Here is a 24,036-nt window from a genome sequence, read left to right on the forward strand (position 1 = left end):
GAAAGATTGAAGTGGATGGAATAATCAGGGGGGACTGGGACGGATTTGAATAAGAATCTAGGCATTCTTTCCTAACAACAAACATAGGTTTGTGGCTATGGACTGCAGCATAGAAGCAGTTTTCTCCCCGCTATGTACAGACTGTCCTTTACACTGGCGCTGTACAATGAGGGCAATTCCCACAGGTTTAAAAAAAAGTATTATTTACACAGAGGTTGATGCCTAATGCGCCCTGGGCTGGTGTAACAGACGCTTTATGATAATACTATTGTCTCTTTGATCATTCCTCTGCCCAGCGGTAGGTAGGTAGCCTAGTATCTGCTAGAAGCCAGGCTCTGACTGGCATGGAGGATGGATGTGAAGGTGGTGTCCTCAGAGCTCCAGGGAAGAAGGATCTGGTGTCTTGCAGCCTCTCTGTGACCTGTCACCCAGCACATCCTGAGGGGAGAAGCGGTGGAGGCTGGCTCTCAGGCCAGTCATTATGATAATAGTTTAGATGAGGTTGTGAAGTTAGGGGGACATCTGGTGGTCAAAAGGCATCATTGCAAAAATGTTTTAATATTGTCTGGATTAAATGTAAAACTTTACCAGGACAACGGGAATGATATGACGCTTGTATTAAAAGTTGTCGTGTTCAGAAGCTTCCTTGGTTCAGTAGCTACGTCCCCACACAAAGCTTCCTAGCCATGGTTCAGCAGCTACGTCCCCACACAAAGCTTCCTAGCCCTGGTTCAGCAGCTACGTCCCCACACAAAGCTTCCTAGCCATGGTTCAGCAGCTACGTCCCCACACAAAGCTTCCTAGCCCTGGTTCAGCAGCTACGTCCCCACACAAAGCTTCCTAGCCCTGGTTCAGCAGCTACGTCCCCACACAAAGCTTCCTAGCCCTGGTTCAGCAGCTACGTCCCCACACAAAGCTTCCTAGCCCTGGTTCAGCAGCTACGTCCCCACACAAAGCTTCCTAGCCCTGGTTCAGCAGCTACGTCCCCACACAAAGCTTCCTAGCCCTGGTTCAGTAGCTACGTCCCCACACAAAGCTTCCTAGCCCTGGTTCAGCAGCTACGTCACCACACAAAGCTTCCTAGCCCTGGTTCAGCAGCTACGTCACCACACATACATTTCAGCAACAGAAAACGCCCACAACTATCTAATTAATTTCATAATTTATTCAACTCATTGATTATGATAAAATCTATCAAACTGCATCCATTGATAGTCTTCAAGTATAAACCGATAAACTGCAATGTCAAGTCTCTTGTATGAGTAAGTAGGTCAGTGTTTCAATTTGAAGGCAGTGTGTTGTGTGTGGGATTGGGAGGGGGACCAAGACCTAGAATTCCTTCCCTTCTCATCACCAATCAATCATCCTTACAGAGCAGTGATCTGAGAGACAAGGCGAGAAGAGTAATCAATATTACAGTATATGGATAATGCTGTTGATATTAGATCTCCACTTCAGCTAGGTCACTGTGAGGAGGAGGATGATGAAGAAGAGGTGAAGGCCTTCAGTAACAGATCAGCCGCCAGGCCCGGTGATATAGCTCCCCAGGTGACCCTGTCCTCTAGCTGGGGTAGCTCCCCCCTGACGGTAGGTTGTTCCTGGAAGTGCCTCAGGACATTCTCCTGGATCAGGCTCCACATCCACACCTTGTGCTGGGCCCTATGTCTGTCCTGGAAGTCCCCGCTGGACAGGGTGGCTGAGCGGAACGCCTCCATCTTACCCCACAGCTCTGGTACACCCTCGCCTGTCTGGGATGACACACGCACTACCTGGTGGGGAGAACCACACACACACACACACACACTATATGGTTAAGGACCAGTGAGCACACATACACACAGCATGTTCTACTATCCTTGTGGGGACCTAAAATGTATTTAAATGGAAAATGCAAAATTTCCCTAACCTTAACCCCTAAGCTTAAAATAGCCTTTGTCCAAGTGGGGATGTGGGAAATGGCATTGTGTGGACTTTGGGGGTTTTCAGTACCCACAAGGATAGTAATACAAGCCCCCCCCCCCCCCCCCCCCCACACACACACACACATACACACACACACACACACACACACACACACACAGTGCATACAGACATACATATACCCTCACATACAGTACTAGTCAAAAGTTTGGACACACCTACTCATTCAAGGGTTTAACTTTATTTTTACTATTTTCTACATAATAGAATAATAGTGAAGACATCAAAACTATGAAATAACAGATATGGAATCATGTAGTAACCAAAAAAGTGTTAAATAAATCAAAATATATTTTAGATTCTTCAAAGTAGCCACCCTTTGTGTTTATGACATCTTTGTACTCTTGGCATTCTCTCAACGACCTTCACCTGGAACGCTTTTCTAACAGTCTTGAAGTAGTTCCCACATATGCTGATCACTTGTTGGCTGCTTTTCCTTCACTCTGCGGTCCAACTCATCCCAAACCATCTCAATTGGGTTGAGGTCAGGTGATTGTGGAGGCCAGGTCATCTGATGCAGCACTCCATCACTCTCCTTCTTGGTCAAAAAGCTCTTACACAGCCTGGATGTGTGTTGGATCATTGTCCTTTTGAAAAACAAATGATATTCCCACTAAGCGCAAACCAGATGGGATGGCGTATTGCTGCAGAATGCTGTGGTAGCCATGCTGGTTAAGTGTACCTTGAATTCTAAATAAATCACAGTGTTACCAGCAAAGCACCCCCACACCATCACACCTCCTCCTCCATGCTTCACGGTGGGAACCACACATGTGGAGATCATCCATTCAACTACTCTACGTCTCACAAAGACGCAGTGGTTGGAACCAAACATCTCAAATTTGGTCTCATCAGACCAAAGGACAGATTTCCACCAGTCTAATGTCCATTGCTTGTGTTTCCCACCGGTCTAATGTCCATTGCTAGTGTTTCTTGGCCCAAGCAAGTCTCTTATTATTATTGGTGACCTTTAGTAGTGGTTTCTTTGCAGCAATTCGACCATGAAGGCCTGATTCACACAGTCTCCTCTGAACAGTTGATGTGAGATGTCTGTTACTTGAACTCTGTGAAGCATTTATTTGGGCTGCAATCTGAGGTGCAGTTAACTTTAATGAACTTATCCTCTGCAGCAGAGGTAACTCTGGGACTTCCTTTCCTGTGACCGTCCTCACGAGAGCCAGTTTCATCATAGCCCTTGATGGTTTTTGCGACTGCACTTGAAGAAACTTTCAAAGTTCTAGACATTTTCCGGATTGACTGACCTTCATGTCCTGAAGTAATGATGGACTGTCATTTCTCTTTCCTTATCTGAGCTGTTCTTGCCATAATATGGACTTGGACTTTACCAAATAGGGCTATCTTCCGTATACCCCCCTACCTTGTCACAACACAACTGATGGGCTCAAATGCATTAAGGAAAGAAATTCCACAAATTAACTTTTAACATGGCACACCTGTTAATTGAAATGCATTCCAGGTGACTACCTCATGAAGCTGGTTGAGAGAATGCCAAGCATTTGCAAAGCTGTCATCAAGGGAAAGGGTGGCTACTTTGAAGAATCTCAAATCTGAAATATATTTGATTTGTTTAACACTTTTTTGGTTACTACATGATTCAATGTGTGTTATTTCATAGTTTTGATGTCTTCACTATTATTCTACAATGTAGAAAATAGTACAAATAAAGAAAATCACTGGAATGAGTAGGTGTGTCCAAACTTTTGACTGGTACTGTATGTGAACACACACGTGTGGACTGCCATGTAGTTGGTCATCAATCCCCCCATATGCCCATGCAGGCACAGTGACACACCACAGATATCACACACCCAGTGGGGTCTCTGGATTCCCATATTCACCTCAGGCCTGTTCAGACAACACCAGTGATTTAAGGACTAAACAACTCAGTATTGACCAGTGCTTGAATGAGAGTGACGGCACTACAAAAAGGGAACTGTGTGAAGTCATATCTCAATGGTACAGTACACTATCAAGCTGTATTCTATCTAGTCATTTCTAAATTGGGCTATTCACAATTCAAGTGTGAAATGTGTTTCTGACATAGGGAAATACTGTAGAAATGTCTTACAAAGCTACAGTCAAAATGATTCATCTGCTAGAAGGGAGCCTTCCTGAACCTAATATTGAGATATGGCAGAGGAGGAATCATGTGGAGACCCATTAAAATCCCTGCGGTGGATATCTCCTGTCCTGAAGTCAGTGTTGCTGCCTCTGGTACTAGTGGAAAGAGGAACAGGGCCAGAGAGCGAGAGAGACAGAAAAATGGAGACAGCAAAACAGAGAGAGATGAGATAGATGGAGATGAAGAGAGAGAGAGGTGGAGAAAAATAGAGACAGAAAAACGGAGAGAGTGAAGAGAGAGAGAGAGAGAGAGAAAATTGGAGAAAGAAGAGAGCGAGACAGAGAGCGAGACAGGTCTGGGAGTCTTTCATCTGAGTGGGTGGGCTGCTAATCAGGAAAATACATTACACAGCAGCTCTCTATTCAGAGTGGGGAGGAAGAGGGGGATGGAGGGAGAAGGGTGGGTGGGTGGCGGTAGGGGACTTTGGCAGGGTGCCAGGTGGGCAGATGCTGCATCGGGCCGCACGCAGTCGGTCTGAGACAAAGAGACAACGCTCGGCCCAGGGCGGGGAGACATGCAGAGAGCACCCCCTCCCCACCCCGGGAACACTGCGACAGACTAGAGTGCCCTGATGATGACATCACATTATCCCCCTCCCCCGGGTCAGCTGACCTCGCTGTGCAGTGGGACGGCCTGTCGGCTCTGGTGATGTGTGCGTGTGGAGAGTTAAGGGCGGTAAAAAAGGATTTTCAGGGGAGATGTAACACAGCTCTCCAATAGAGGATATGAAGAAGAATATCAGATTCCAACCCCCAGTTACCTGGAGTTTGAGGAAATATGCATTTTTTCATGTTTTGCTATTTTTCTGTCACATGTATTTTTGTAGGTATGCATTTATTTCTCATTTCTCATTATCTGTTCGTATTTCTTAATTCTATGCGTATGAAAGCATGAGCACAAACCCACATAACCCAACACTAACCCCGTTCCAGGTCTTGGACTTCTTCCTGAGCAGCTATTTGAAGCACTTTTATATATATAAGTTAACCCCTTCGCACTACCACTCAGACAAAATACATTCAACCCAATACAACCCACCTTAGGGTTCCAGGACTTTGATTTCTTCCTGAGCAGTTTCAGAGCGCTGGTATACTCTGCCTGGATTCTCCTGGCTGGAACTAACAGGTTTAGAGACCACCACCAGGTCAGCCTTCTCTAGGATGCCTCGCTTAACGCCCTGGCAATGGAGAAGACACACACAGATTCAGTACGGTGCCCTGAACTTCAGAAAATGTCCCTAGACGGCTACCACCCGGTTACTCAACCCTGCACCTTAGAGGCTGCTTGCCCTATGTACATAGTCATGGAACACTGGTCACTTTAATAATGTTTGCATACCGTTTTACCCATTTCATACGCCTCACAAGTCCTCAACTAGCAGCTTCATTAAATAGTACCTGCAAAACACCAGCCTCAACATCAACAGTGAAGAGGCGACACCGGGATGATGGCCTTCTAGGCAGAGTTGCAAAGAAAAAGCCATATCTCAGACTGGCCAATAAAAATAAAAGATTAAGATTGGCAAAAGAACACAGACACTGAACAGAGTAACTCTGCCTAGAAGGCCAGCATCCCGGAGTCACCTCTTCACTGTTGACGTTGAGACCGGTGTTTTGTTGTGTACTATTTAATGAAGCTGCCAGTTGAGGACTTGTGAGGCGTCTGTTTCTCAAACTAGACACTAATGTACTTGTCCTCTTGCTCAGTTGTGCACCGGGGCCTCCCACTCCTCTTTCTATTCTGGTTAGGGCCAGTTTGCGCTGTTCTGTAAAGGGAGTAGTACACAGCTTTGTACGAGATCTTCAGTTTCTTGGCAATTTCTCGCATGGAATAGCCTTCATTTCTCAGGACAACAGTTTTCAGCTGTGCTAACATAATTGCAAACGGGTTTTCTAATGATCAATTAGCCTTTTAAAATGATCAACTTGGATTAGCTAACACAACGTGCCATTGGAACACAGGAGTGATGATTGCTGATAATGGGCCTCTATACGCCTATGTAGATATTCCATAAAAAATCTGCAGTTTCCAGCTACAATAGTCATTTACAACATTAACAATGTCTACACTGTATTTCGGATCAATTTGATGTTATTTTAAATGGACAAAAAAAAAAAGATTTTCTTTCAAAAACAAGGACATTTCTAAGTGACCCCTAACTAAGCATGTGAAAAAGGTAATTCAAATAACCAAATTCAACCTATCTAATTTCCGATTTATACGAAATTGTTTGACCACAGAGGTAGCAAAACTGTATTTCAAATCGATGATACTCCCCCACTTAACATACTGCTTGACTAGTTGGACCCAAGCTTGCTATACAACATTAAAACCTATTCAGAAAGCCCAATTGCCATCATCACTGTTACATCCTCAGAAAGCATGAGCTCCTGAGTTGGGAAAATCTTGTGCAATACACCGACGCATGTCTTGTATTCAAGATCCTAAATGGCCTGGCTCCCCCTCCACTCAGTATTTTTGTAAAACAGAAAACCCAAACATATGGCAGCAGATCCACAAGGTCTGCCATGAGAGGTGACTGTATAGTTCCCTTAAGGAAAAGCACCTTTAGTAAATCTGCTTTCTCTGTGAGAGCTTCCCATGTCTGGAATACACTGCCATCAGACACACATAACTGCACCACATATCACACTTTCACAAAATGCATGAAGACATGGCTAAAGGTCAATCAGACTTGTGAACATAATCCCTAGCTGTGTATTGCCGCTTTCCATGTTGTCTGTTGTCTGTAGCTTGTGAGGTGTGGAAACACTTTGTTGTTTTTATGGATTTTGTCTTGTTGCTTTTTGTTCTATGTTGCTCTGTCTGTATGCTACATCTTGCTTGTCCTATGTTGCTCTGTCTGTATGCTATGTCTTGCTTGTCCTATGTTACTCTGCATGTGCTCACTGTTCAATGATTGTCTATATTGTAATTGTTTTTAATAACCTGCCCAGGGACTGCGGTTGAAAATTAGCCGGCTGGCTAAAACCGGCACTTTTACTGAAACGTTGATTAATGTGCACTGTCCCTGTAAAAATAAAATAAACTCAACTCAAACTTTTGTACATGAGATTCTTAAAAGTAGCCACCCTTTGCATTGATGACAGCTTTTCACACTCTTGGCATTCTCTCAACAATCTTCATAAGGTAGTCACCTGGAATGCATTTCAATTAACAGGTGTGCCTTGTTAAAAGTGAATTTGTGGAATTTCTTTCCTTCTTAATGCGTTTGAGCCAATCAGTTGTGTTGTGACAAGGTAGGGGTGGTATGCAGAAGATAGCCCTATTTGGTAAAGACCAAGTCCATATTATGGCAAGAACAGCTCAAATAAGCAAAGAGAAACTCACAGTCCATCATTACTTTAAGACATGAAGGTCAGTCAATCCGGAAAATTTCAAGAACTTTGAACGTTTCTCCAAGTTCAGTCACAAAAACCATCAAGCTCTATGATGAAACTGGCTCTCATGGAGGACCGCCACAGGAAAGGAAGACCCAGAATTACCTCTGCTGCAGAAGATAAGTTCATAAATTTCATCCCAAATAAATGCTTCACAGAGTTCAAGTAACAGACATCTCAACATCAACTTCATGGTTGAATTTCTGCAAAGAAACCACTACTAAAGGACACCAATAAGAAGGGACTTGCTTAAAAGACAGTAACACGAGCAATGGACATTAGACCAGTGGAAATCTGTCTTTGGTCTGATGAATTCAAATTTGCGATTTTTGGTTCCAAACGCCATGTCTTTGTAAGACGCAGAGTATGAGAAGGGATGATTTCCACATGTATAGTTCCCACCTTGAAGCACAGAGGTGGTGTGATGAAGCTTTGCTGGTGACGCTGTGAGTGATTTATTTAGCATTCAAGGCACACTTAACCAGCATGGCTACCACAGCATTCTGCAGCGATATGCCATTCCACCTGGTTTGTGCAACAGGACAATGACCCAAACACACCTCCTATCTGTGTAAGGGCTATTTGACCAAGAAGGAGAGTGCATCAGATGACCTGGCCTCCACAATCACCTGACCACAACCCAATTGAGATGGTTTGGGATGACTTGGACCGCAAAGTGAAGTAAAAGCAGCCAGCAAGTGCTCAGCATATGTGGGAACTACTTCAAGACTGTTAGAAAAGCATTCCAGGTGAAGCTCGTTGAGAGAATGCCTAGTGTGCAAAGCTGTCATCAAGGCAAAGGGTGGCTACTTTGAAGATCTCAAATATATTTAGATTTGTTTAACACTTTGTTGGTTACTACATGATTACATGTGTTATTTCATTTGTTTTGATGTCTTCACTATTATTCTACAATGTAGAAAATAGTAAAAAATAAAGGAAAAAAAACATTTAAAAATGTAATGAGTAGGTGTGTCCACACTTTGATAGAAATGACATCTGCTAAATATGTGTATGTGACCAACACGATGTGCTTTGAATCAACTTTATTGATCTCCAGAGGGGAAATTGGATGTAAATCTTATGTCTATACGTCTAAGCTGATTGATGGACAGTGTGACATTCTGTGATCCTGTTTGAATACTTAAGTGCATCCTGAGACAGGATATGTGAAGACAACAGGGTGGAAAGAAACCATTTTGTTTCTTTTCCAAATATGAAAGGAGTGAGGAATCAGGGATATACTTTAAAGCCAGTTGAACTAAGCTCACAAGACACTTATATTCATCAAGAATCAATGGATATATTATTCATTTAAATGATCAAAAATGTCTGTAAATATCAGAAGATATTCAATGTCATAAGATTTCCACAGGCTCTTTAATGGCATTGTAACAGGGGAGTGTGATGGTGATGCAGGTGCAGCCTGTCTGACCTGTAGTTCATCGCCCCCTGCTGGTGGGATCAGCAACACAAACATGTCCACCATGTCAGCCACCGCAAACTCTGACTGGCCTACGCCTGAGGACACAACACACAATGAAACCAAGTATTTATGAAACGCTAGCTACCTTAGGAATTTTATTAAGAAACTATGAGCTATGTTCTGTCATTTCATCATTTTATCCTTCATGCCATTTAGACTTTATAAACCATGTAATGTGGAAGATGCAAAGCATGAATCACAATGAGATTAAATCTGGTTCAATAAAAACTGTGCAGGTGGCCTATCCCAGGTGAAGATTTGTCCCTTCTGAGGCTTTTAAAACAGTCAACTCAACCGTTGAGTTCCTCACCTACAGTTTCTACCAGAACGATGTCGTAGCCGCCCCCCTCACACAGTACTATGGCCTCATTGGCTGTCCGGGTGACTCCTCCCAGTGTTCCAGTCCTGTGAGCATCTTCCCCACCACCTCAATGAAGGTGGACTTCCCAGCTCCGGGTGGGCCAGACAGAAGTCACCTCACAGAGATCAAACATGCACGTACACCAAGCCCACACTCTTCTCCATATGGTATTTTAGACTTAGCTACCTCAAGTGTAGGAGGACAAAAATCTTCAATAAAAAGCCCACATTGCAGCCACCAATTCAAGCGGTCCAACTCTAAGGACTCTGCAAGCTACTAGTTCAAATGTTCACATGTTATTTGGTCTGTGTGCGTTCTGTGTACTCGGCATAGACCCACAATGTTGAACATAACAAATCCACATACTATCCCACTCTGAAGGCCAGGGGTTTCCCTCCGTTCTGTTTCTCCTGCTCCTTCCTGTAGGCCAGTACTCTCTGCAGCAGGACCTGGGCCAGCTCTTTCTTCCTGGGGTGCTGGGTCTCCACCAGGGTAATGGACTCAGCCAGACTGGCCCGCTGACCTGAGATCAGTCCTTCATACAGCTTATTCAACAGTCTCTGCTCTGGTGGACTTAGCTCCTTGATGTGGCTGAGGGTGGATTCCACACACATACCGCCGATGTGTTGAGAGTTAAGCCCAGGGAATGATGGGGTACAAGGGGTACGAGTGCAGGATGGTGGGGGTAGCCGGCGGAGGAGGCATCGGCCCCATGTTGGGGTGACAGTTCGTAAGGGGGAGGACAAGCCGTGGAGAAGCGGAAAGAGTACTGGGGGTCCCATGATTGTCTGGCACTGGTCCCTTCTCTAGGGGAGAGAGTCTGATAATGATGTAACGTTAGATAACAGGCATTCAATAGAGGTTTGTGACACATTTCAGTTCATTCAACAAGACAGAACCAAAACAAAGCTGATGCTGATTATTCTATGACACTCACTTTGGGCTATTTGAGGTTGTGACATTCAGGAGCAAATTCTGCCAGTAGAAACGAATGGACATATGCATACATACAGTACATACACCGGTAACTGACTGACAAGCAGCCATATAGCTGATCAGTTACAAAACGTGTACATACAATGGAGAACTCACTTTGATAGCTAGCTATTTGTACATAAACCTGCTTCGTTCGTCTTTGCTGTTGTCCTCTACTATTGCTCCAAACACTTTCATAACTGAGTATTAATTTTTGGAATAAAGAAAATAAGGATAATCCTGTCATTTGATACACCCAAACAACCACTCGTTGAGCTACCAGTGTTTTGGTCGTCACTAGCTACCACAGTCGGAAACTCCGCCCATTTCTACAATTTATCTTCTTAAAATGTGATATTAAACCTAACATTGACCCTAACCTTAACCACACTGCTAACCTTATGCCTAGACATAACCTTAAAGTCAGACCAAAAAGCACATTTTTATTTTCATAAATATTTTCACTTCGTGGCTGTGCTATCTAGTGAAACCCAGTGGGTATTGTTTTTTGTTGTTGTTTCGTTCACTTCCTACTTCCTGTGACTTTGAACACCACCCCTTTCTAGAAAAGTAGTACTACTCAAGGCCACGCGGTGGTAGCAGTTAGTCGTGGTTGAGCTCTTGTCTTCACAATTCACTCAAATTGAAATTCAAAGGAATCATAACTCTTACACAATTTTGCATGTATTTTGCAAGATTTTTCCATTTTCAGCCATTGTGGCCATACAATTTCATGTTAGTGTCTTGAGTTGTAATGTGGGTGCTTATACAGTTCATGTCCTATTTCACACAGGAACACATGTACTAAAATCAAATCAAATCAAAGTTTATTTGTCACGTGCGCCGAATACAACAGGTGTAGACCAATACAGATAGCCCGGTTAGCCAATGTGCGGGAGCACTGGTTGGTCGGCCCAATTATTTATTTATATTTTTTATTTCACCTTTATTTAACCAGGTAGGCAAAGCAAAGCAGTTCGATACAAGATAAAGATAAAGCAAAGCAGTTCGATACAACAACACAGAGTTACACATGGAGTAAAACAAACATACAGTCAATAATACAGTAGAAAAATAAGTCTATATACAATGTGAGCAAATGAGGTGAGATAAGGGAGGTAAAGGCAAAAAAAGTCCATGATGGCGAAGTAAATACAATATAGCAAGTAAAACACTGGAATGGTAGATTTGCAGTGGAAGAAAGTGCAAGTAGAAATAGAAATAATGGGGTGCAAAGGAGCAAAATAAATAAATAAATACAGTAGGGTGAAGAGGTCGTTGTTTGGGCTAAATTATAGATGGGCTATGTACAGGTGCAGTGATCTGTGAGCTGCTCTGACAGCTGGTGCTTAAAGCTAGTGAGGGAGATAAGTGTTTCCAGTTTCAGAGACTTTTGTAGTTCGTTCCAGTCATTGGCAGCAGAGAACTGGAAGGAGAGGCGGCCGAAGGAGGAATTGGCTTTGGAGGTGACCAGAGAGCTATACCTGCTGGAGCGCGTGCTTCAGGTGGGTGCTGCTATGGTGACCAGCGAGCTGAGATAAGGGGGGACTTTACCTAGCAGGGTCTTGTAGATGACCTGGAGCCAGTGGGTTTGGCGACGAGTGTGAAGCGAGGGCCAGCCAACGAGAGCGTACAGGTCACAGTGGTGGGTAGTATATGGGGCTTTGGTGACAAAACGGATGGCACTGTGATAGACTGCATCCAATTTATTGAGTAGGTTATTGGAGGCTATTTTGTAAATGACATCGCCGAAGTCGAGGATCGGTAGGATGGTCAGTTTTACAAGGGTATGTTTGGCAGCATGAGTGAAGGATGCTTTGTTGCGAAATAGGAAGCCGATTCTAGATTTAATTTTTGCTTGGAGATGCTTAATGTGAGTCTGGAAGGAGAGTTTACAGTCTAACCAGACACCTAGGTATTTGTAGTTGTCCACATACCGTCCAGAGTAGTGATGCTAGACGGGCGGGTGCAGGCAGCGATCGGTTGAAGAGCATGCATTTAGTTTTACTTGCATTTAAGAGCAGTTGGAGGCCACGGAAGGAGAGTTGTATGGCATTGAAGCTCGTCTGGAGGTTAGTTAACACAGTGTCCAAAGAAGGGCTAGAAGTATACAGAATGGTGTCGTTGAGGTTTTTTGAGGTAGTATGTACATGAATGTATAGTTAGTGACTATGCATATATGATAAACAGAGCGTAGCAGCAGAGTAAAAAGAGGGGGGGGGGGGGGGGGGGGGGGGGTCACACAATGAAAATAGTCCAAGTAGCCATTTGATTACCTGTTCAGGAGTCTTATGGCTGTGTCAATTGTGTCAATTGCATGTGTCAATTGAAAATGTGTTGTTTTCATGTCCCAACTCCCCAAGGGTGATCCGAAGGTTTTTACACCTAAGGGCCTTGCAACAGGTGTGCTTCCAATACCAGGACCTCAGTCTATATCACAGGAGGCTGGTGGGAGGAGCTGTTTGATGTGTTTGATTCCGTTCCATTCATTTCGTTCCAGCCAGTACAATTTGAGCCTGTCCTCCTATAGCTCCTCCCATCAGCCTCCACTGTTCTATATCTGGTCAAACCACTCCTCTATCCACACTCATTCTCCTCATGAGAACTCACCCTTCCAAGGAAGAATCATACTTGCAAAATATGCATTCTTGACTAAATATGAATGATTTTGTGATTTATGTTATTTGAGGTTAAATATCATCATGGTTTATTTGTCTGTTTGCTTAAAGGCACTACATGGCCATTAGGACGTCTGCATTGGCCATGCAGCATTTATGGTGATACAGCCTCTGCAGAAATCAGGGCATTCATAGTCAGGGCATTCTTGGGCTTCACCAAGCAGCGCAGAGCAGTTGTGAAGGAAGTTGTCAAGGAAGTGAGTTTGTGTGTATACGGGACCTCTCGCCCCCCACCTACCAATCATCATGTCGATGCGGAGCTATACAGAGCCCTCCGCATTTGTTACAAAATTTGAGAGGCAGTTCAATTTGGCCTCTGCGTGCCTCTAGAGACTCCGCGATTGCGCCACGCCACCATACCGCGCCTCCGATCACATTTCAGATCAAGCATAAATTGGCTCTTATGCAATATTTATACGGAACTTTCTTGAACGTTAACTTGAAACTGTTATGTAGCTTATGATACCAACATTACACGTGTTGACATCCGTGGACATTAACGTTCTTTTATTCTTAAAAATGAAAACAATATAAGGCCACAGGTAATGAAACAACTTTATTTATTGATTCTTCCAGTAGAGACTTGATATTCATGGAATAAAACTGCTTTCTGGGAGTACTACTCAGCAAAAACAGCACAAAGAAAAAACGAAACAAAAAAACAAAGAAAAGAGGCAACAATCCGTAAAAGTGCAGATAAAATGAAACAACAAGATAACATATTCAAAAAAATACAAAAATCAATACAACTTAGCGGATGGGGTTTTCTAAGCCTAAAATAATTGAAAAGACAAAAACAGTCTGCATTTTTATAAAATGATGAAATCATGTATTAGGACCACCAGTAACTTACTCACCAGTGAAACTAATACATTTTTTTTTCAGTCAACAAGTTCTGAAGGATTCCATTGTTTTATTAACTGTCTTTTTGTAAGTTTTGCTGAGTCGATGCCATCAGAGAATGTAACAGAAGAGATATCCTGAATAGATTACCACAGAATGTGTTATAATATCCATAAACCCTAGCGGTCCAACTGCGAGATGGTTCCAATCGTTCTCCCACCATTAATTTGTCCCATAAGGGATTTTAGAAACACTTCAAATGAGGGCTGTATTTCATGAAGGCTTACCCTGGCGTGACGTTTTGATAACCGTGTAAATCTCTCTAGGACAAGGTGACTTTTAGTAATATATTCGCCCCCAAAAATGAAACGCTATTTAGCTGCTAATGTGGCTATCATAAAGACCTATAAATGCCATGATGATCTGGACGAGACTGCCGAATTGAGGCAAAGGTAAGAATCTCTGGATTAACGATCAAATGTTAGCTAAATGCAGTAACGAATAAATTGGTTAAATTTCTTTAAATTAACAATTCTGTTAACTGTCTTGAGCAAGTTCTAAATTGACACAATACCCGTTAACAAAGGTGTGAGCTAGCGATGACGTGCAGGAGCTTGAAGGGATTTGTAGTTTTGCATGATGTAAATAGCGTAATATACTGATAAAAGTCACCTTCTCCAAGAGAGATTTACATGGTTATCAAAAACGTCACGCCAAGGTAAGCCTACACAAAACACAGCCCTCATTTGAAGTGTTTCTAAAATCCCCTATGGGAAAAATGATTGGAACCATTTCCCTGTTTGACCTCTAGGTTTTATGGGTATTATGACACCTCCACTGTGGGGCTCTATGTGACTCTTTTTTTGCTGTACCATGCACAGCTAGGGTCAAACTGAACTATCATACGCTTGTGCCCGTCTCTGTCTCTGTTTAGTGTCATTCTTCAGTCACTAGCTAAACAAGCCAAACGTGATTTGCTACACTAAACCAAACTACGCTTTGCAAAACCGACTGCACAGCACTTTGCTCTAATGTTGAGTATGCCTAAAACACGATTAAAATTGTTTAATTCAGTTGTAACACGGGTGTAACACAAGAAGAGCAATATTTATTTATGTACATTTTTTTAAATCTTATGTCCTGTGAGCACAATCCCACAATGCCTACCTCACTCTCCCGCCCCACTCCCACTGATGCCCTCTCCTGATTTCTCATCTAGACAGGGTTTGTAAATAATCTAAAGGGATTTTATGTATGGGTCTTTTTCTTCAACTCTTTTTATTTGCCAAAACCTAAAAAAAAATAACAACATTTTTAGGGTTCTGGGGGAGACATTTGTATTTACTGACCTCAGTATCTTCATACGTTCTAAATATGTTCATAAGAAACATAATATTTCTACATTTTTTTCATCCATATTGGTTGTCTTCCAATCCTTCCAATTCTGTACACATTTATTATCGTTGTAGCAACACATGAAACTGTCTGTATGGGTTTCCAATGTTAACCCAAAGAACTGGGGAAGGGAAAAGAAAGAAGAAAAACTGCCGGAACAAGATCAGGGATCCATATTCCCGTATTAGAGTGCTGATCTATGTTCAGGTCCCACCAGTCCATATACATTTATTCATTATGATCTAAAAGGCCAAAGTGATCCTCGTTCAGACTCTTTCTGAATATGGGCCCCATATGAGGAGGATACTTTGCGTAATGCTGAATTGATGATTAGTTTATAATGATTTGAGTCTGATTGATAATTATTACAGTTGGTCACAAAGATCAAGTATCTTCCAGATGCTTCTATCTCGCCCCCCCCCCCCCGCCCCCCGACACACACACACATCCCAGTCTGCAATGTGCCCAATTTCAGACATAATCCTTCAAGTACAAACCCACCAGGGTTGGGGTCAATTCCATTTCAATTCAATCAATACAGTAAATAAACTGAATTTCCAATTTTAATTTAGATTCTCTTAAAATTCCAGTTTACTTCCTGAATTGACTGATTTCAATTAGAATTGACCCCCACCCTGAAACCCACCCACCCCACCCCTCCACTGGAACCTAAATGCTGGGTTTGGACAGCCCTGGGGCCTGGGGACAGTTTCGTCTAGGACACGGAGGAGATGGGGTTGTGGGGGGAGCCCATCTGGGTGAGCACCTTGTCCAGCCACTGCAGAGGACCGTGCAGGTGGATCTCAATCCAGCAGGGGGTGCTAGTCACATCCTGGCGGTGGTACTCTGCACCCCAGCCCTGGGAGAGCAAGAGGAAGAGAGATATTCTCTTTAGGGACAGGTATTATCATCATGGCTCTTTCTCAATCGCATTTCCTTTATTCTTTGAATTTTCTCATCTTCATCTCATGACCCCATCATTCATTCTGAACCATTTAACATTATATTCTCTATATTATGGGATGTATGTCTATGACGGTTACCTTGACGAAGCTCATGCGGATGGTGCACATCTTGGTCAGCTCGTAGACAGCCTCAAACCCGTGGTTGACGGACTGGGCCAGCAGCTCAGCAAACTCCTGGTTGTTAAAGATCTTGAGGCTGCAGCCGCTGGGGATCTTACAGACGGTGGTGGGGTGGAAGCCGTGGTGGTAGTTACAGTTCCGACTCTGGACGAAGATGCTGCTGTCACTCAGACATTCAGCATACACTTCACCACCCACATAGTACAGGTGGACTCCTGGGGAGAGGGGAAGAGAGGGTTACATGGGACTAGAATGGAGTTCAGTAGAGTACAGTAGTACAGGTGGTCTCCTGGGGAGAGGGGAAGAGAGGGTTACATGGGACTAGAATGGAGTAGAGTAGAGTACAGTAGTACAGGTGGTCTCCTGGGGAGAGGGGAAGAGAGGGTTACATGGGACTAGAATGGAGTAGAGTACAGTAGATTAGAATGGAATAGAATATTCTTGCCTTTGGCAACTTGCTTGGATTCTTAATTGATCCATTAAAATGCTGATTGGACAGCACCACTCCTATTTAGCCACAGCCCATAACACACTGTATCTGAGCAGTTTACCGATCGCTGCAGCTGTACATAGCCCATCTGTAAATAGCCCACTCAACTACCTACCTCATCCCCATATTGTTTTTATTTACTTTTTTGCTCTTTTGCACACCAGTATTTCTACTTGCACATCATCATCTGCACATCTATCACTCCAGTGTTAATTTTCTAAATTGTAATTGCTTCGTCACTATGGCCTATTTATTGCCTTACCTCCTTACTCCATTTGCACACACTGTATATAGATTTTTCTGTGTTATTGACTGTACTTTTGTTTATCCTATGGGTAACTGTGTTGTTGTTTTTGTCGCACTGCTTTGCTTTATCTTGGCCAGGTCGCAGCTGTAAATGAGAACTTGTTCTCAACTGGCCTACCTGGTTAAATAAAGGTGAAATAAAAACAATAACAAAATAAACACTGACACTAACAATTGAACCAGTCCTGTGGACAGTGTGTCCATGGCCTTATATTTGGGATAATATAAGGCAATATAAGAGTGTTCCCATCCATGGCCATTTTTACCTTTGCCAATGTGTCGCCGGGTGTTCTCTATGGTTGAGTTGCGGTTGACGTTGGAGAGGAGGCCCAGGCAGAAACGGTTGCGGTTGTTGGACGGGTCGGTGAAGCCGTCGACCAGGACGCTGGTAGAGTTGGCCTGGAACGCCTCGCCCACCCGGTTGTTCAACTCGTAGTACACTATAGAGCACCAGTGTTTAGGTTCCTCGTAGGCCACCGGCTGAACATCTAGGAGAAAGGGAGGAGACAGGGATGAGAGGAGAGGAGAGAGGGAGGTTGTTCAGCTTGTCGTACACTATGAAGCATCAGTGTTTGTCCTCCTCGTAGGCCACCGGCTGAACATCTGTACAGGATGTCAAACACACACAGAAAGGGTGAGATGTGTGTATGATCAGACACACACACACACACACACACACACACACACACACACACACAGAGACATTTAAGCACGCACGGACGTGCAGAGTGACTGGAGTGGCTCATGAGCATCAAGCCTTCTGTTCTGATAAAGTTAAAGTCTGTCTGTCTAGTCTGACTTTGAGCTGCAGTCTGATATAGCAGATGTTAATCTTTCATCTCCTTCTTCCTTTACTAGGATTAGAGAAAAAAATGGTGATTTGTATGTTGATGACAAAATGTGGGAAAGGTGTATAAAATGTGTGGTATGTGAAGTTAGGTCTGAGTACACACAGAGAGCTATAGGTCACGTTTGCATAAAACGGAAACAGAAAATCAATGCTGACAAATCCATCCAACCCCAGTAGACTGACTGTGGTCAGTCTGGACAGGGCCAGTCTTGATCAAATACTGTCCACTGACTGTGGTCAGTCTGGACAGGGCCAGTCTTGATCAAATACTGTCCACTGACTGTGGTCAGTCTGGACAGGGCCAGTCTTGATCAAATACTGTCCACTGACTGTGGTCAGTCTGGACAGGGCCAGTCTTGATCAAATACTGTCCACTGACTGTGGTCAGTCTGGACAGGGCCAGTCTTGATCAAATACTGTCCACTGACTGTGGGCAGTCTAGTCCGGTCTGGGATCAGTATTTATTGAGTCAAGCAGTCAGTCAATAGACCAAGCCGGTGCCCGCCTGGTGCCGTCTCTCTCTGCCCGGTATCTTGGGTGAGCGTTATGCCAGCTGGCCCCCTCTCTCTAAGGGAGGGAGGGAGAGTTTATCCAAGCAGCATACTCCTCCCTAACTTCCTCTGCTGAGAGTAGCGGCCATCAGGTGTATTTGGTCTATGCTTTTCCTAGATCCATCGGCCCGGCCCACAATGGAAACGGCCCGGACCTCTAGAACACTACACAGGATGCAGCTTGGGAAAGGACAGAAAATTCCCCAATCACCACTTCCAGGGAGTATTTCTCCACACCCACTGCAATATCCATCTGTGTGGGTGGGGATACTACCGTGACTGGATGCATAACAATTATATAGGGAGATTGGTAAGGAGATTGCAATACTGGTTTTAGCTAGCGTAAACAGTTTGTACAATTCTGCCCAATACCTTGGCTGCTGAAAATATCCACAGAATTTGTACTGTAGACACTTCAAAATTGCTTCGACTTCAAAAATCAAACCCCTTTGACACATTATCTTTTGCCATGTAAATAACCTGCATGACTGGTGGCGTACATGGCTTTTGCGTATGCACTGGCTGTTCAAATGTGTGATGTGTAGGAATGCCAGATCTCCACAGCAACTAACGATTGACTGAACCACAGTTGAGGTAGGTGGTAGCAAATAAGGGTTTTCAACAAGGGTTTTTCAGATATAAAAGTTGGATGTAATTAGTGAGGCCAAATCTTAACAAGTTCTTAACGAGCTTTCAGTTAATTACCACCGGCAGAGATGATGTCAGCCAGAAGCTTTTAAAGGCCTCATAAAAACTGCTCTGAGACCAGATTTAATTGGCAGACTCTCTGATCTTTCCTCTGGGTTGCATGTATAGACTGACGCTTTTGTGTTCATCATACTAAAATCTGAAACCTAATGCCTCAAAATGGTGTGAGATAGTCTACTTTTCTGAACATGGATACGCATTCATGTTATTTTCCCATTTACCCTGCATTAATGATCGTATATTCTCTTTTAATTGAATATATGAAGGAAATTGTTTTCTAGCTAATCTTTTCCAACTCATGATGTGCAATTTTGAAGGTCATCACATGAATCACCCCGTATTTTAACAGAGGGATAAAACACCTACATCCGTTTTTCTTACTAGCTTTCCAACATGCATGAGAACTTTAATGAACACTACCACAAACCCCAACAACCACGACTACTTTTCAAGTGTTATTTTCAACTCCATAGCCTATTAAAACTGCGTTTGATTCACCACGACAAATAAAAAGCAGAGTGTCAGGGTTGCGTATTTGTACCCAGAAAACCCCTTGCACCTGTAGTACGAGCTGGTGGCGTGCTGACAGCTAAGTGGGTGATGTCACAGCTGATTACCTGGCCTGTTGCTGATCTCCAGGGGCAACGCTGGGACCATCAGGTTGGTGTCCATGGGCTGGGGGCAGTCCTGAGTCATCCGCTCCTCTGGGGGCAAGTAGGCTGGAGGGGGGGTCTCTGGAGGAGGGCAGGAAGAGGGGTGAGAGGGGGTTTAAACCAGAGAAAGAAGTCTTCCAGCTGTCACTCTATACTGAACATTGACTTACCAGCTTTATCTGTTTTAGAGCCTTTGGTTTAGTCCAACATGCTGACAAAAACACCTTCACCTACACCAGGGTTTCCCAAAGTTCTCGGGACCCCAAGGGGTGCACGTTTAGGGTTTTGCCCTAACACTACACAGCTGATTTCAAATAACCAACAGGCTTTGATCATTTGAATCAGCTGTGTAGTGTTAGGGCAAAAACTAAAACGTGCACTCATTGGGAGTCCCGAGGACCGAGTTTGGGAAACGCTGACCTACACAGTACAGCTACCTGAATATTTCTGTCCTACGTCCTTTACTTACTGTCATCACCTACAGTAAGTCTATTGCTACTTAGCCTATTCCATTGTTTATATTGGATCAGCCATTTGCCTAGCGCACACATATACACTGAGTGTCCAAAACATTATGAACACCTGCTCTTTCCATGACATAGACTGACCAGGTGAATCCAGGTGAAAGCTATGATCCCTTATTGATGTCACTTGTTAAATCCACTTCAACCAGTGTAGATGAAGGGGAGGAGACAAGTTAATAAGGGATGTTTCAGCCTTGAGACAATTGAGAAATGGATTGTGTATGTGTGCCAATCAAGAGGGTGAATGGACAAGACAAAATATTGAAGTGCCTTTGAATGGGGTATGGTAGTAGGTTCCAGGTCGAACCGGGTTTGAGTGTGTCAAGAATTGCAACGCTGCTGGGTTTTTCAAGCTCAACAGTTTCCCGTGTGTATCAAGAATGACCCACCACCCAAAGGACATCCAGCCAACTTGACACAACTGTGGGAAGCATTGGAGTCAACCTGGGCCAGCATCCCTGTGGAACGCTTTTGACACCTTGTAGAGTCCTTGCCCCGACCAATTGAGGCTGTTCTGAGGGCAAAAGGGGGTGCAACTCAAATATTAGGAAGGTGTTCGTAATATTTTGTACACAGTGTAGATACCCAAGAGGGTGATGCCATAATTCAATACATTGTTACCACACTAACCGTTATAAAAGTTATTAGTGAATTGTACCTGGCATCTGACCTGGCGGCTCACCTGGCATCTGAAATGGGCTGCCTGGGTCAGAGCTGGTGGGGGAGTGGGGGAAGGTTGCACTGCTGCCACTACCAGGGGAGCCGGGGTAGCTGTTCCCCCCAGGGGAGTGTGTCTGTGTCTGGGGGAAGTTCATCTGGGTGTTCGCCTGGGAGAAGGACTCTGGGAAGGTGGCGTTCTGGGGCATGTGGGGCTCGTTCTGGTGCAGAGGGTTGCGGAAGCGTGGTAGCATGCTGTGTTTGGCATTGAACTCGCTATTCCGCGGGACCAACACCGGGGGCAGCACTGAGAGAGGGGAAGGAGAAAGGACATCAGGGTCATGTTCAGTTGGCATGAAACCGAAGAAAACAGACAAAAACATGGAGGGACAACCATGGACTTGCCCAATAAGATTTTTATTTTCTGCTGTTAAATGTTTTCTGTTGTGTACTCTAATGAACACAACCCAAGGTTAGTTACAGGAGCAGTTTCTGTATCTCTATACTGCTTTGAATGGTAAGTTATGGCCCGATTCGGCACAAAATGGCTGCCGGGTCTGTTGCACCATTGCATAGATAAGACACTATATAACACATTCATAATAGGTGAGGCCAGTTTCCGTTTCAAATGAAAGGCACATCCAAATACACTCTGCTCTATAATCAATATTCCAATCATTAAATATTCTAGCCTTTACAACTCTCAGCAGACCTATTATTATTATTCCCCATTTAGTTTCATTGAGATGTACAGAGCCTTTTTAGTTGAATACCTGCTATGATGCAAAGGCTGACCCTGCTAGCAAGGGTATTGTGGGTAGCGAGGGTAGGGGGGTTAGCCCTCTCTTTGTGTCCCTAAGCCCCATGAGTCCAGTTAGCGTGCGCACACACACACACACACACACACACACACACACACACACACACACACACAGAGCCAGGATGGACAGAGTTCTTTAATTACAGCATCATAAAATGCCTCTCTGTCTCTCTCTCTCTCTCTCTCTCTCTCTCTCTCTCTTTCCCTCCTCCCTCTCTCTCTATTCGCTGTGCACATTTGCAGATGCCCCTGCATTTTTGGAATTGCAGCTTGCAGCGTGTTGGTTTAGCCAGCAGTATTTGGCCTCTGTACCAGACATCCTGTTCAGAGAAAACATCTCTGAGGTGAGTGAGTCCATTTATGAAGAATCTATCACATGGAGAAAAATATGATAGTGGCTGGATGGGGATGTGAGGACCATTCAGAGGTATGAGATCAGATATAAACCACTAGAGATCTGTTCCACCAATATCCACCAATAGGTAATAAATATATCATTAAATAATAGAGAAACTAAGAGTTTTGTCAATGGAGGCAGGTAGCCCAGCGGTTAAGAGCGTTGGGCTAGTAATCTGAAAAGTCGCCGGTTCAAAGCTCCAAGCTGGCAAGGTGAAAAAACCTGCCGTTCTGCCCTTGAGTAAGGCAGTTAGTTAAACCCCAACAACAACTGCTCCCCAGGCGCCAATTATGTCAATTAAGGCAGCCCCCCACACCTCTCTGGTTGGGTTAAATGCGGAAGACACATTTTGGTTGAATGCATTCAGTTGTGCAACTATGTATCCCCCTTTCCCAATAAAATGCTACAATGAGAAAGATCACTGGTCAAAAGTTGTGTTTTAAATTCTAATTACAGCTGTTGACAAATTTAGTTTGAACGTTAAAAAAATCTCCCATTGAATATTATTGCATAACCAAATCCCAAGGTCAAGTCTGAACCCTGGCTATTGTTCTATATAAAACTAGTGTCAGGGCGTTTCATGTTATCTGTTCTATCCTGGTGTTACTGCTTTGGGACTAGTTCTGTCTGTGTGTCTCTGTGTGTGTGTCTCTGTGTCTGTCTGTGTGTCTCTGTGTCTGTCTGTGTGTGTGTGTGTGTGTGTGTGTGTGTGTGTGTGTGTGTGTGAGATGGGGGAGGTGTGGATGGACAGGTGCTGCAGCCCAGTTGTTAAAACAAGTGTGTGAGGCGGGCATCCGCTCCTCCCTCCCATTGTGTGTGGCTTCCTGTCCCCTTCTTCCTCAGAGAAACACCACGTGTGTGTGTGTGTGTGTGTGTGTGTGTGTGTGTGTGTTCCCCGGCCCGACCAGCCGCACAGAGCATGCCAAAAACAAAGCCCTCATTCTCCCCGGCTGGAATTTCCTGCTACACACACACACACACACACACACACACACACACACACACACACACACACACACACACACACACACACACACACACACACACACACACACACACACACACACACACACACACACACACACACACACACACACACACACCCGCCCCCCGTCCTGTAGCACCCTGTGGACAGCTGTTTCTGTCTAGTCAGCTGGGCCTCACCTTCTGCTTAGCAGACAGACAAAAGAGGACATTTGATGTCCCCTGTCCATTAGGGAAACAAATATCTTTCGGTTTCACATACCCACACATACACACGTACACACACACGTGCATGCGTATAGGCACACGCATACACATGCATAAATACAGTACACGCACGCAAGCACACACAGCTGAGATTTCTGAGGCATATCTATAGTCTGTGGTGGTGTTTTGTTTCTCCTGAATCTCAGTTCAGACAGATTAGAACACCTGGCTGACACGGGGAGGATATGAAAGGGGGAAAGGGAGAAAAAAGGAGAGAACATCTGCAGAGACCATGGGAAGGGGAAAGCCAAGAGCAGAGACGAGATAACATACGTCTGATGATAGGGGAGGAACAGGCTGGTGGGGTGGGTATGTTATGGGTTATGTGTATGGTTCACCATTAATGTTTCATGTTCAAGAGTGATGTGAAGGATCATAGGAAATGTCGGAACTATCAAAACACATTTCGAAAGGTGTCATAAATCAAACATGAAGTAAATGGGGAATTAGGCTGGAAAGATCTAGTGGAGAAACATTTGATA

General features: G+C 44.1%; 2 protein-coding genes and 1 pseudogene across 5 annotated transcripts in view; all 3 read right to left on the reverse strand.

Annotated features, from left to right (window-relative positions):
• Window positions 1-1,147: 1,147 nt before the first annotated feature.
• On the reverse strand, window positions 1,148-9,464 carry LOC106610197 (methylmalonic aciduria type A homolog, mitochondrial-like; annotated as a pseudogene). Its single transcript, XR_014393077.1, has 4 exons — window positions 9,321-9,464; window positions 8,960-9,045; window positions 5,162-5,300; window positions 1,148-1,769 (listed from the first exon to the last, which is right to left on the reverse strand). The product of XR_014393077.1 is annotated as a methylmalonic aciduria type A homolog, mitochondrial-like (transcript).
• On the reverse strand, window positions 8,966-10,841 carry LOC106610198 (methylmalonic aciduria type A protein, mitochondrial). The gene is made up of 2 exons (XM_045722763.2): window positions 10,309-10,841; window positions 8,966-10,191 (listed from the first exon to the last, which is right to left on the reverse strand). Exon 2 carries the CDS (start codon window positions 10,151-10,153, stop codon window positions 9,737-9,739), a length of 417 nt encoding a protein of 138 aa, XP_045578719.1. The 5' UTR covers window positions 10,154-10,191; window positions 10,309-10,841; the 3' UTR covers window positions 8,966-9,736.
• Window positions 10,842-13,567: 2,726 nt separating this feature from the next.
• Window positions 13,568-24,036, reverse strand: part of LOC106610220 (SMAD family member 1) — a 29,612-nt gene continuing 19,143 nt past the window's right edge. Inside the window, exons 3-7 of one of the 3 annotated variants that reach the window (XM_014209431.3) lie at window positions 21,112-21,393; window positions 19,870-19,986; window positions 17,410-17,631; window positions 16,306-16,562; window positions 13,568-16,121 (exon numbers count right to left, since the gene is read on the reverse strand). In XM_014209431.3, the coding sequence (XP_014064906.1) occupies window positions 15,978-16,121; window positions 16,306-16,562; window positions 17,410-17,631; window positions 19,870-19,986; window positions 21,112-21,393 (1,022 nt within the window). In that variant the 3' untranslated portion in view covers window positions 13,568-15,977. Of the gene's footprint in view, window positions 16,122-16,305; window positions 16,563-17,409; window positions 17,632-19,869; window positions 19,987-21,087; window positions 21,394-24,036 lie in introns of all 3 variants that reach the window. The other 2 variants (XM_014209430.3, XM_014209429.3) reach the window with 2 other exon arrangements.

This window comes from Salmo salar, chromosome 08, assembly GCF_965601325.2.
Source record: "Salmo salar chromosome 08, fSalSal1, whole genome shotgun sequence".
Lineage (NCBI taxonomy): Eukaryota > Metazoa > Chordata > Actinopteri > Salmoniformes > Salmonidae > Salmo > Salmo salar.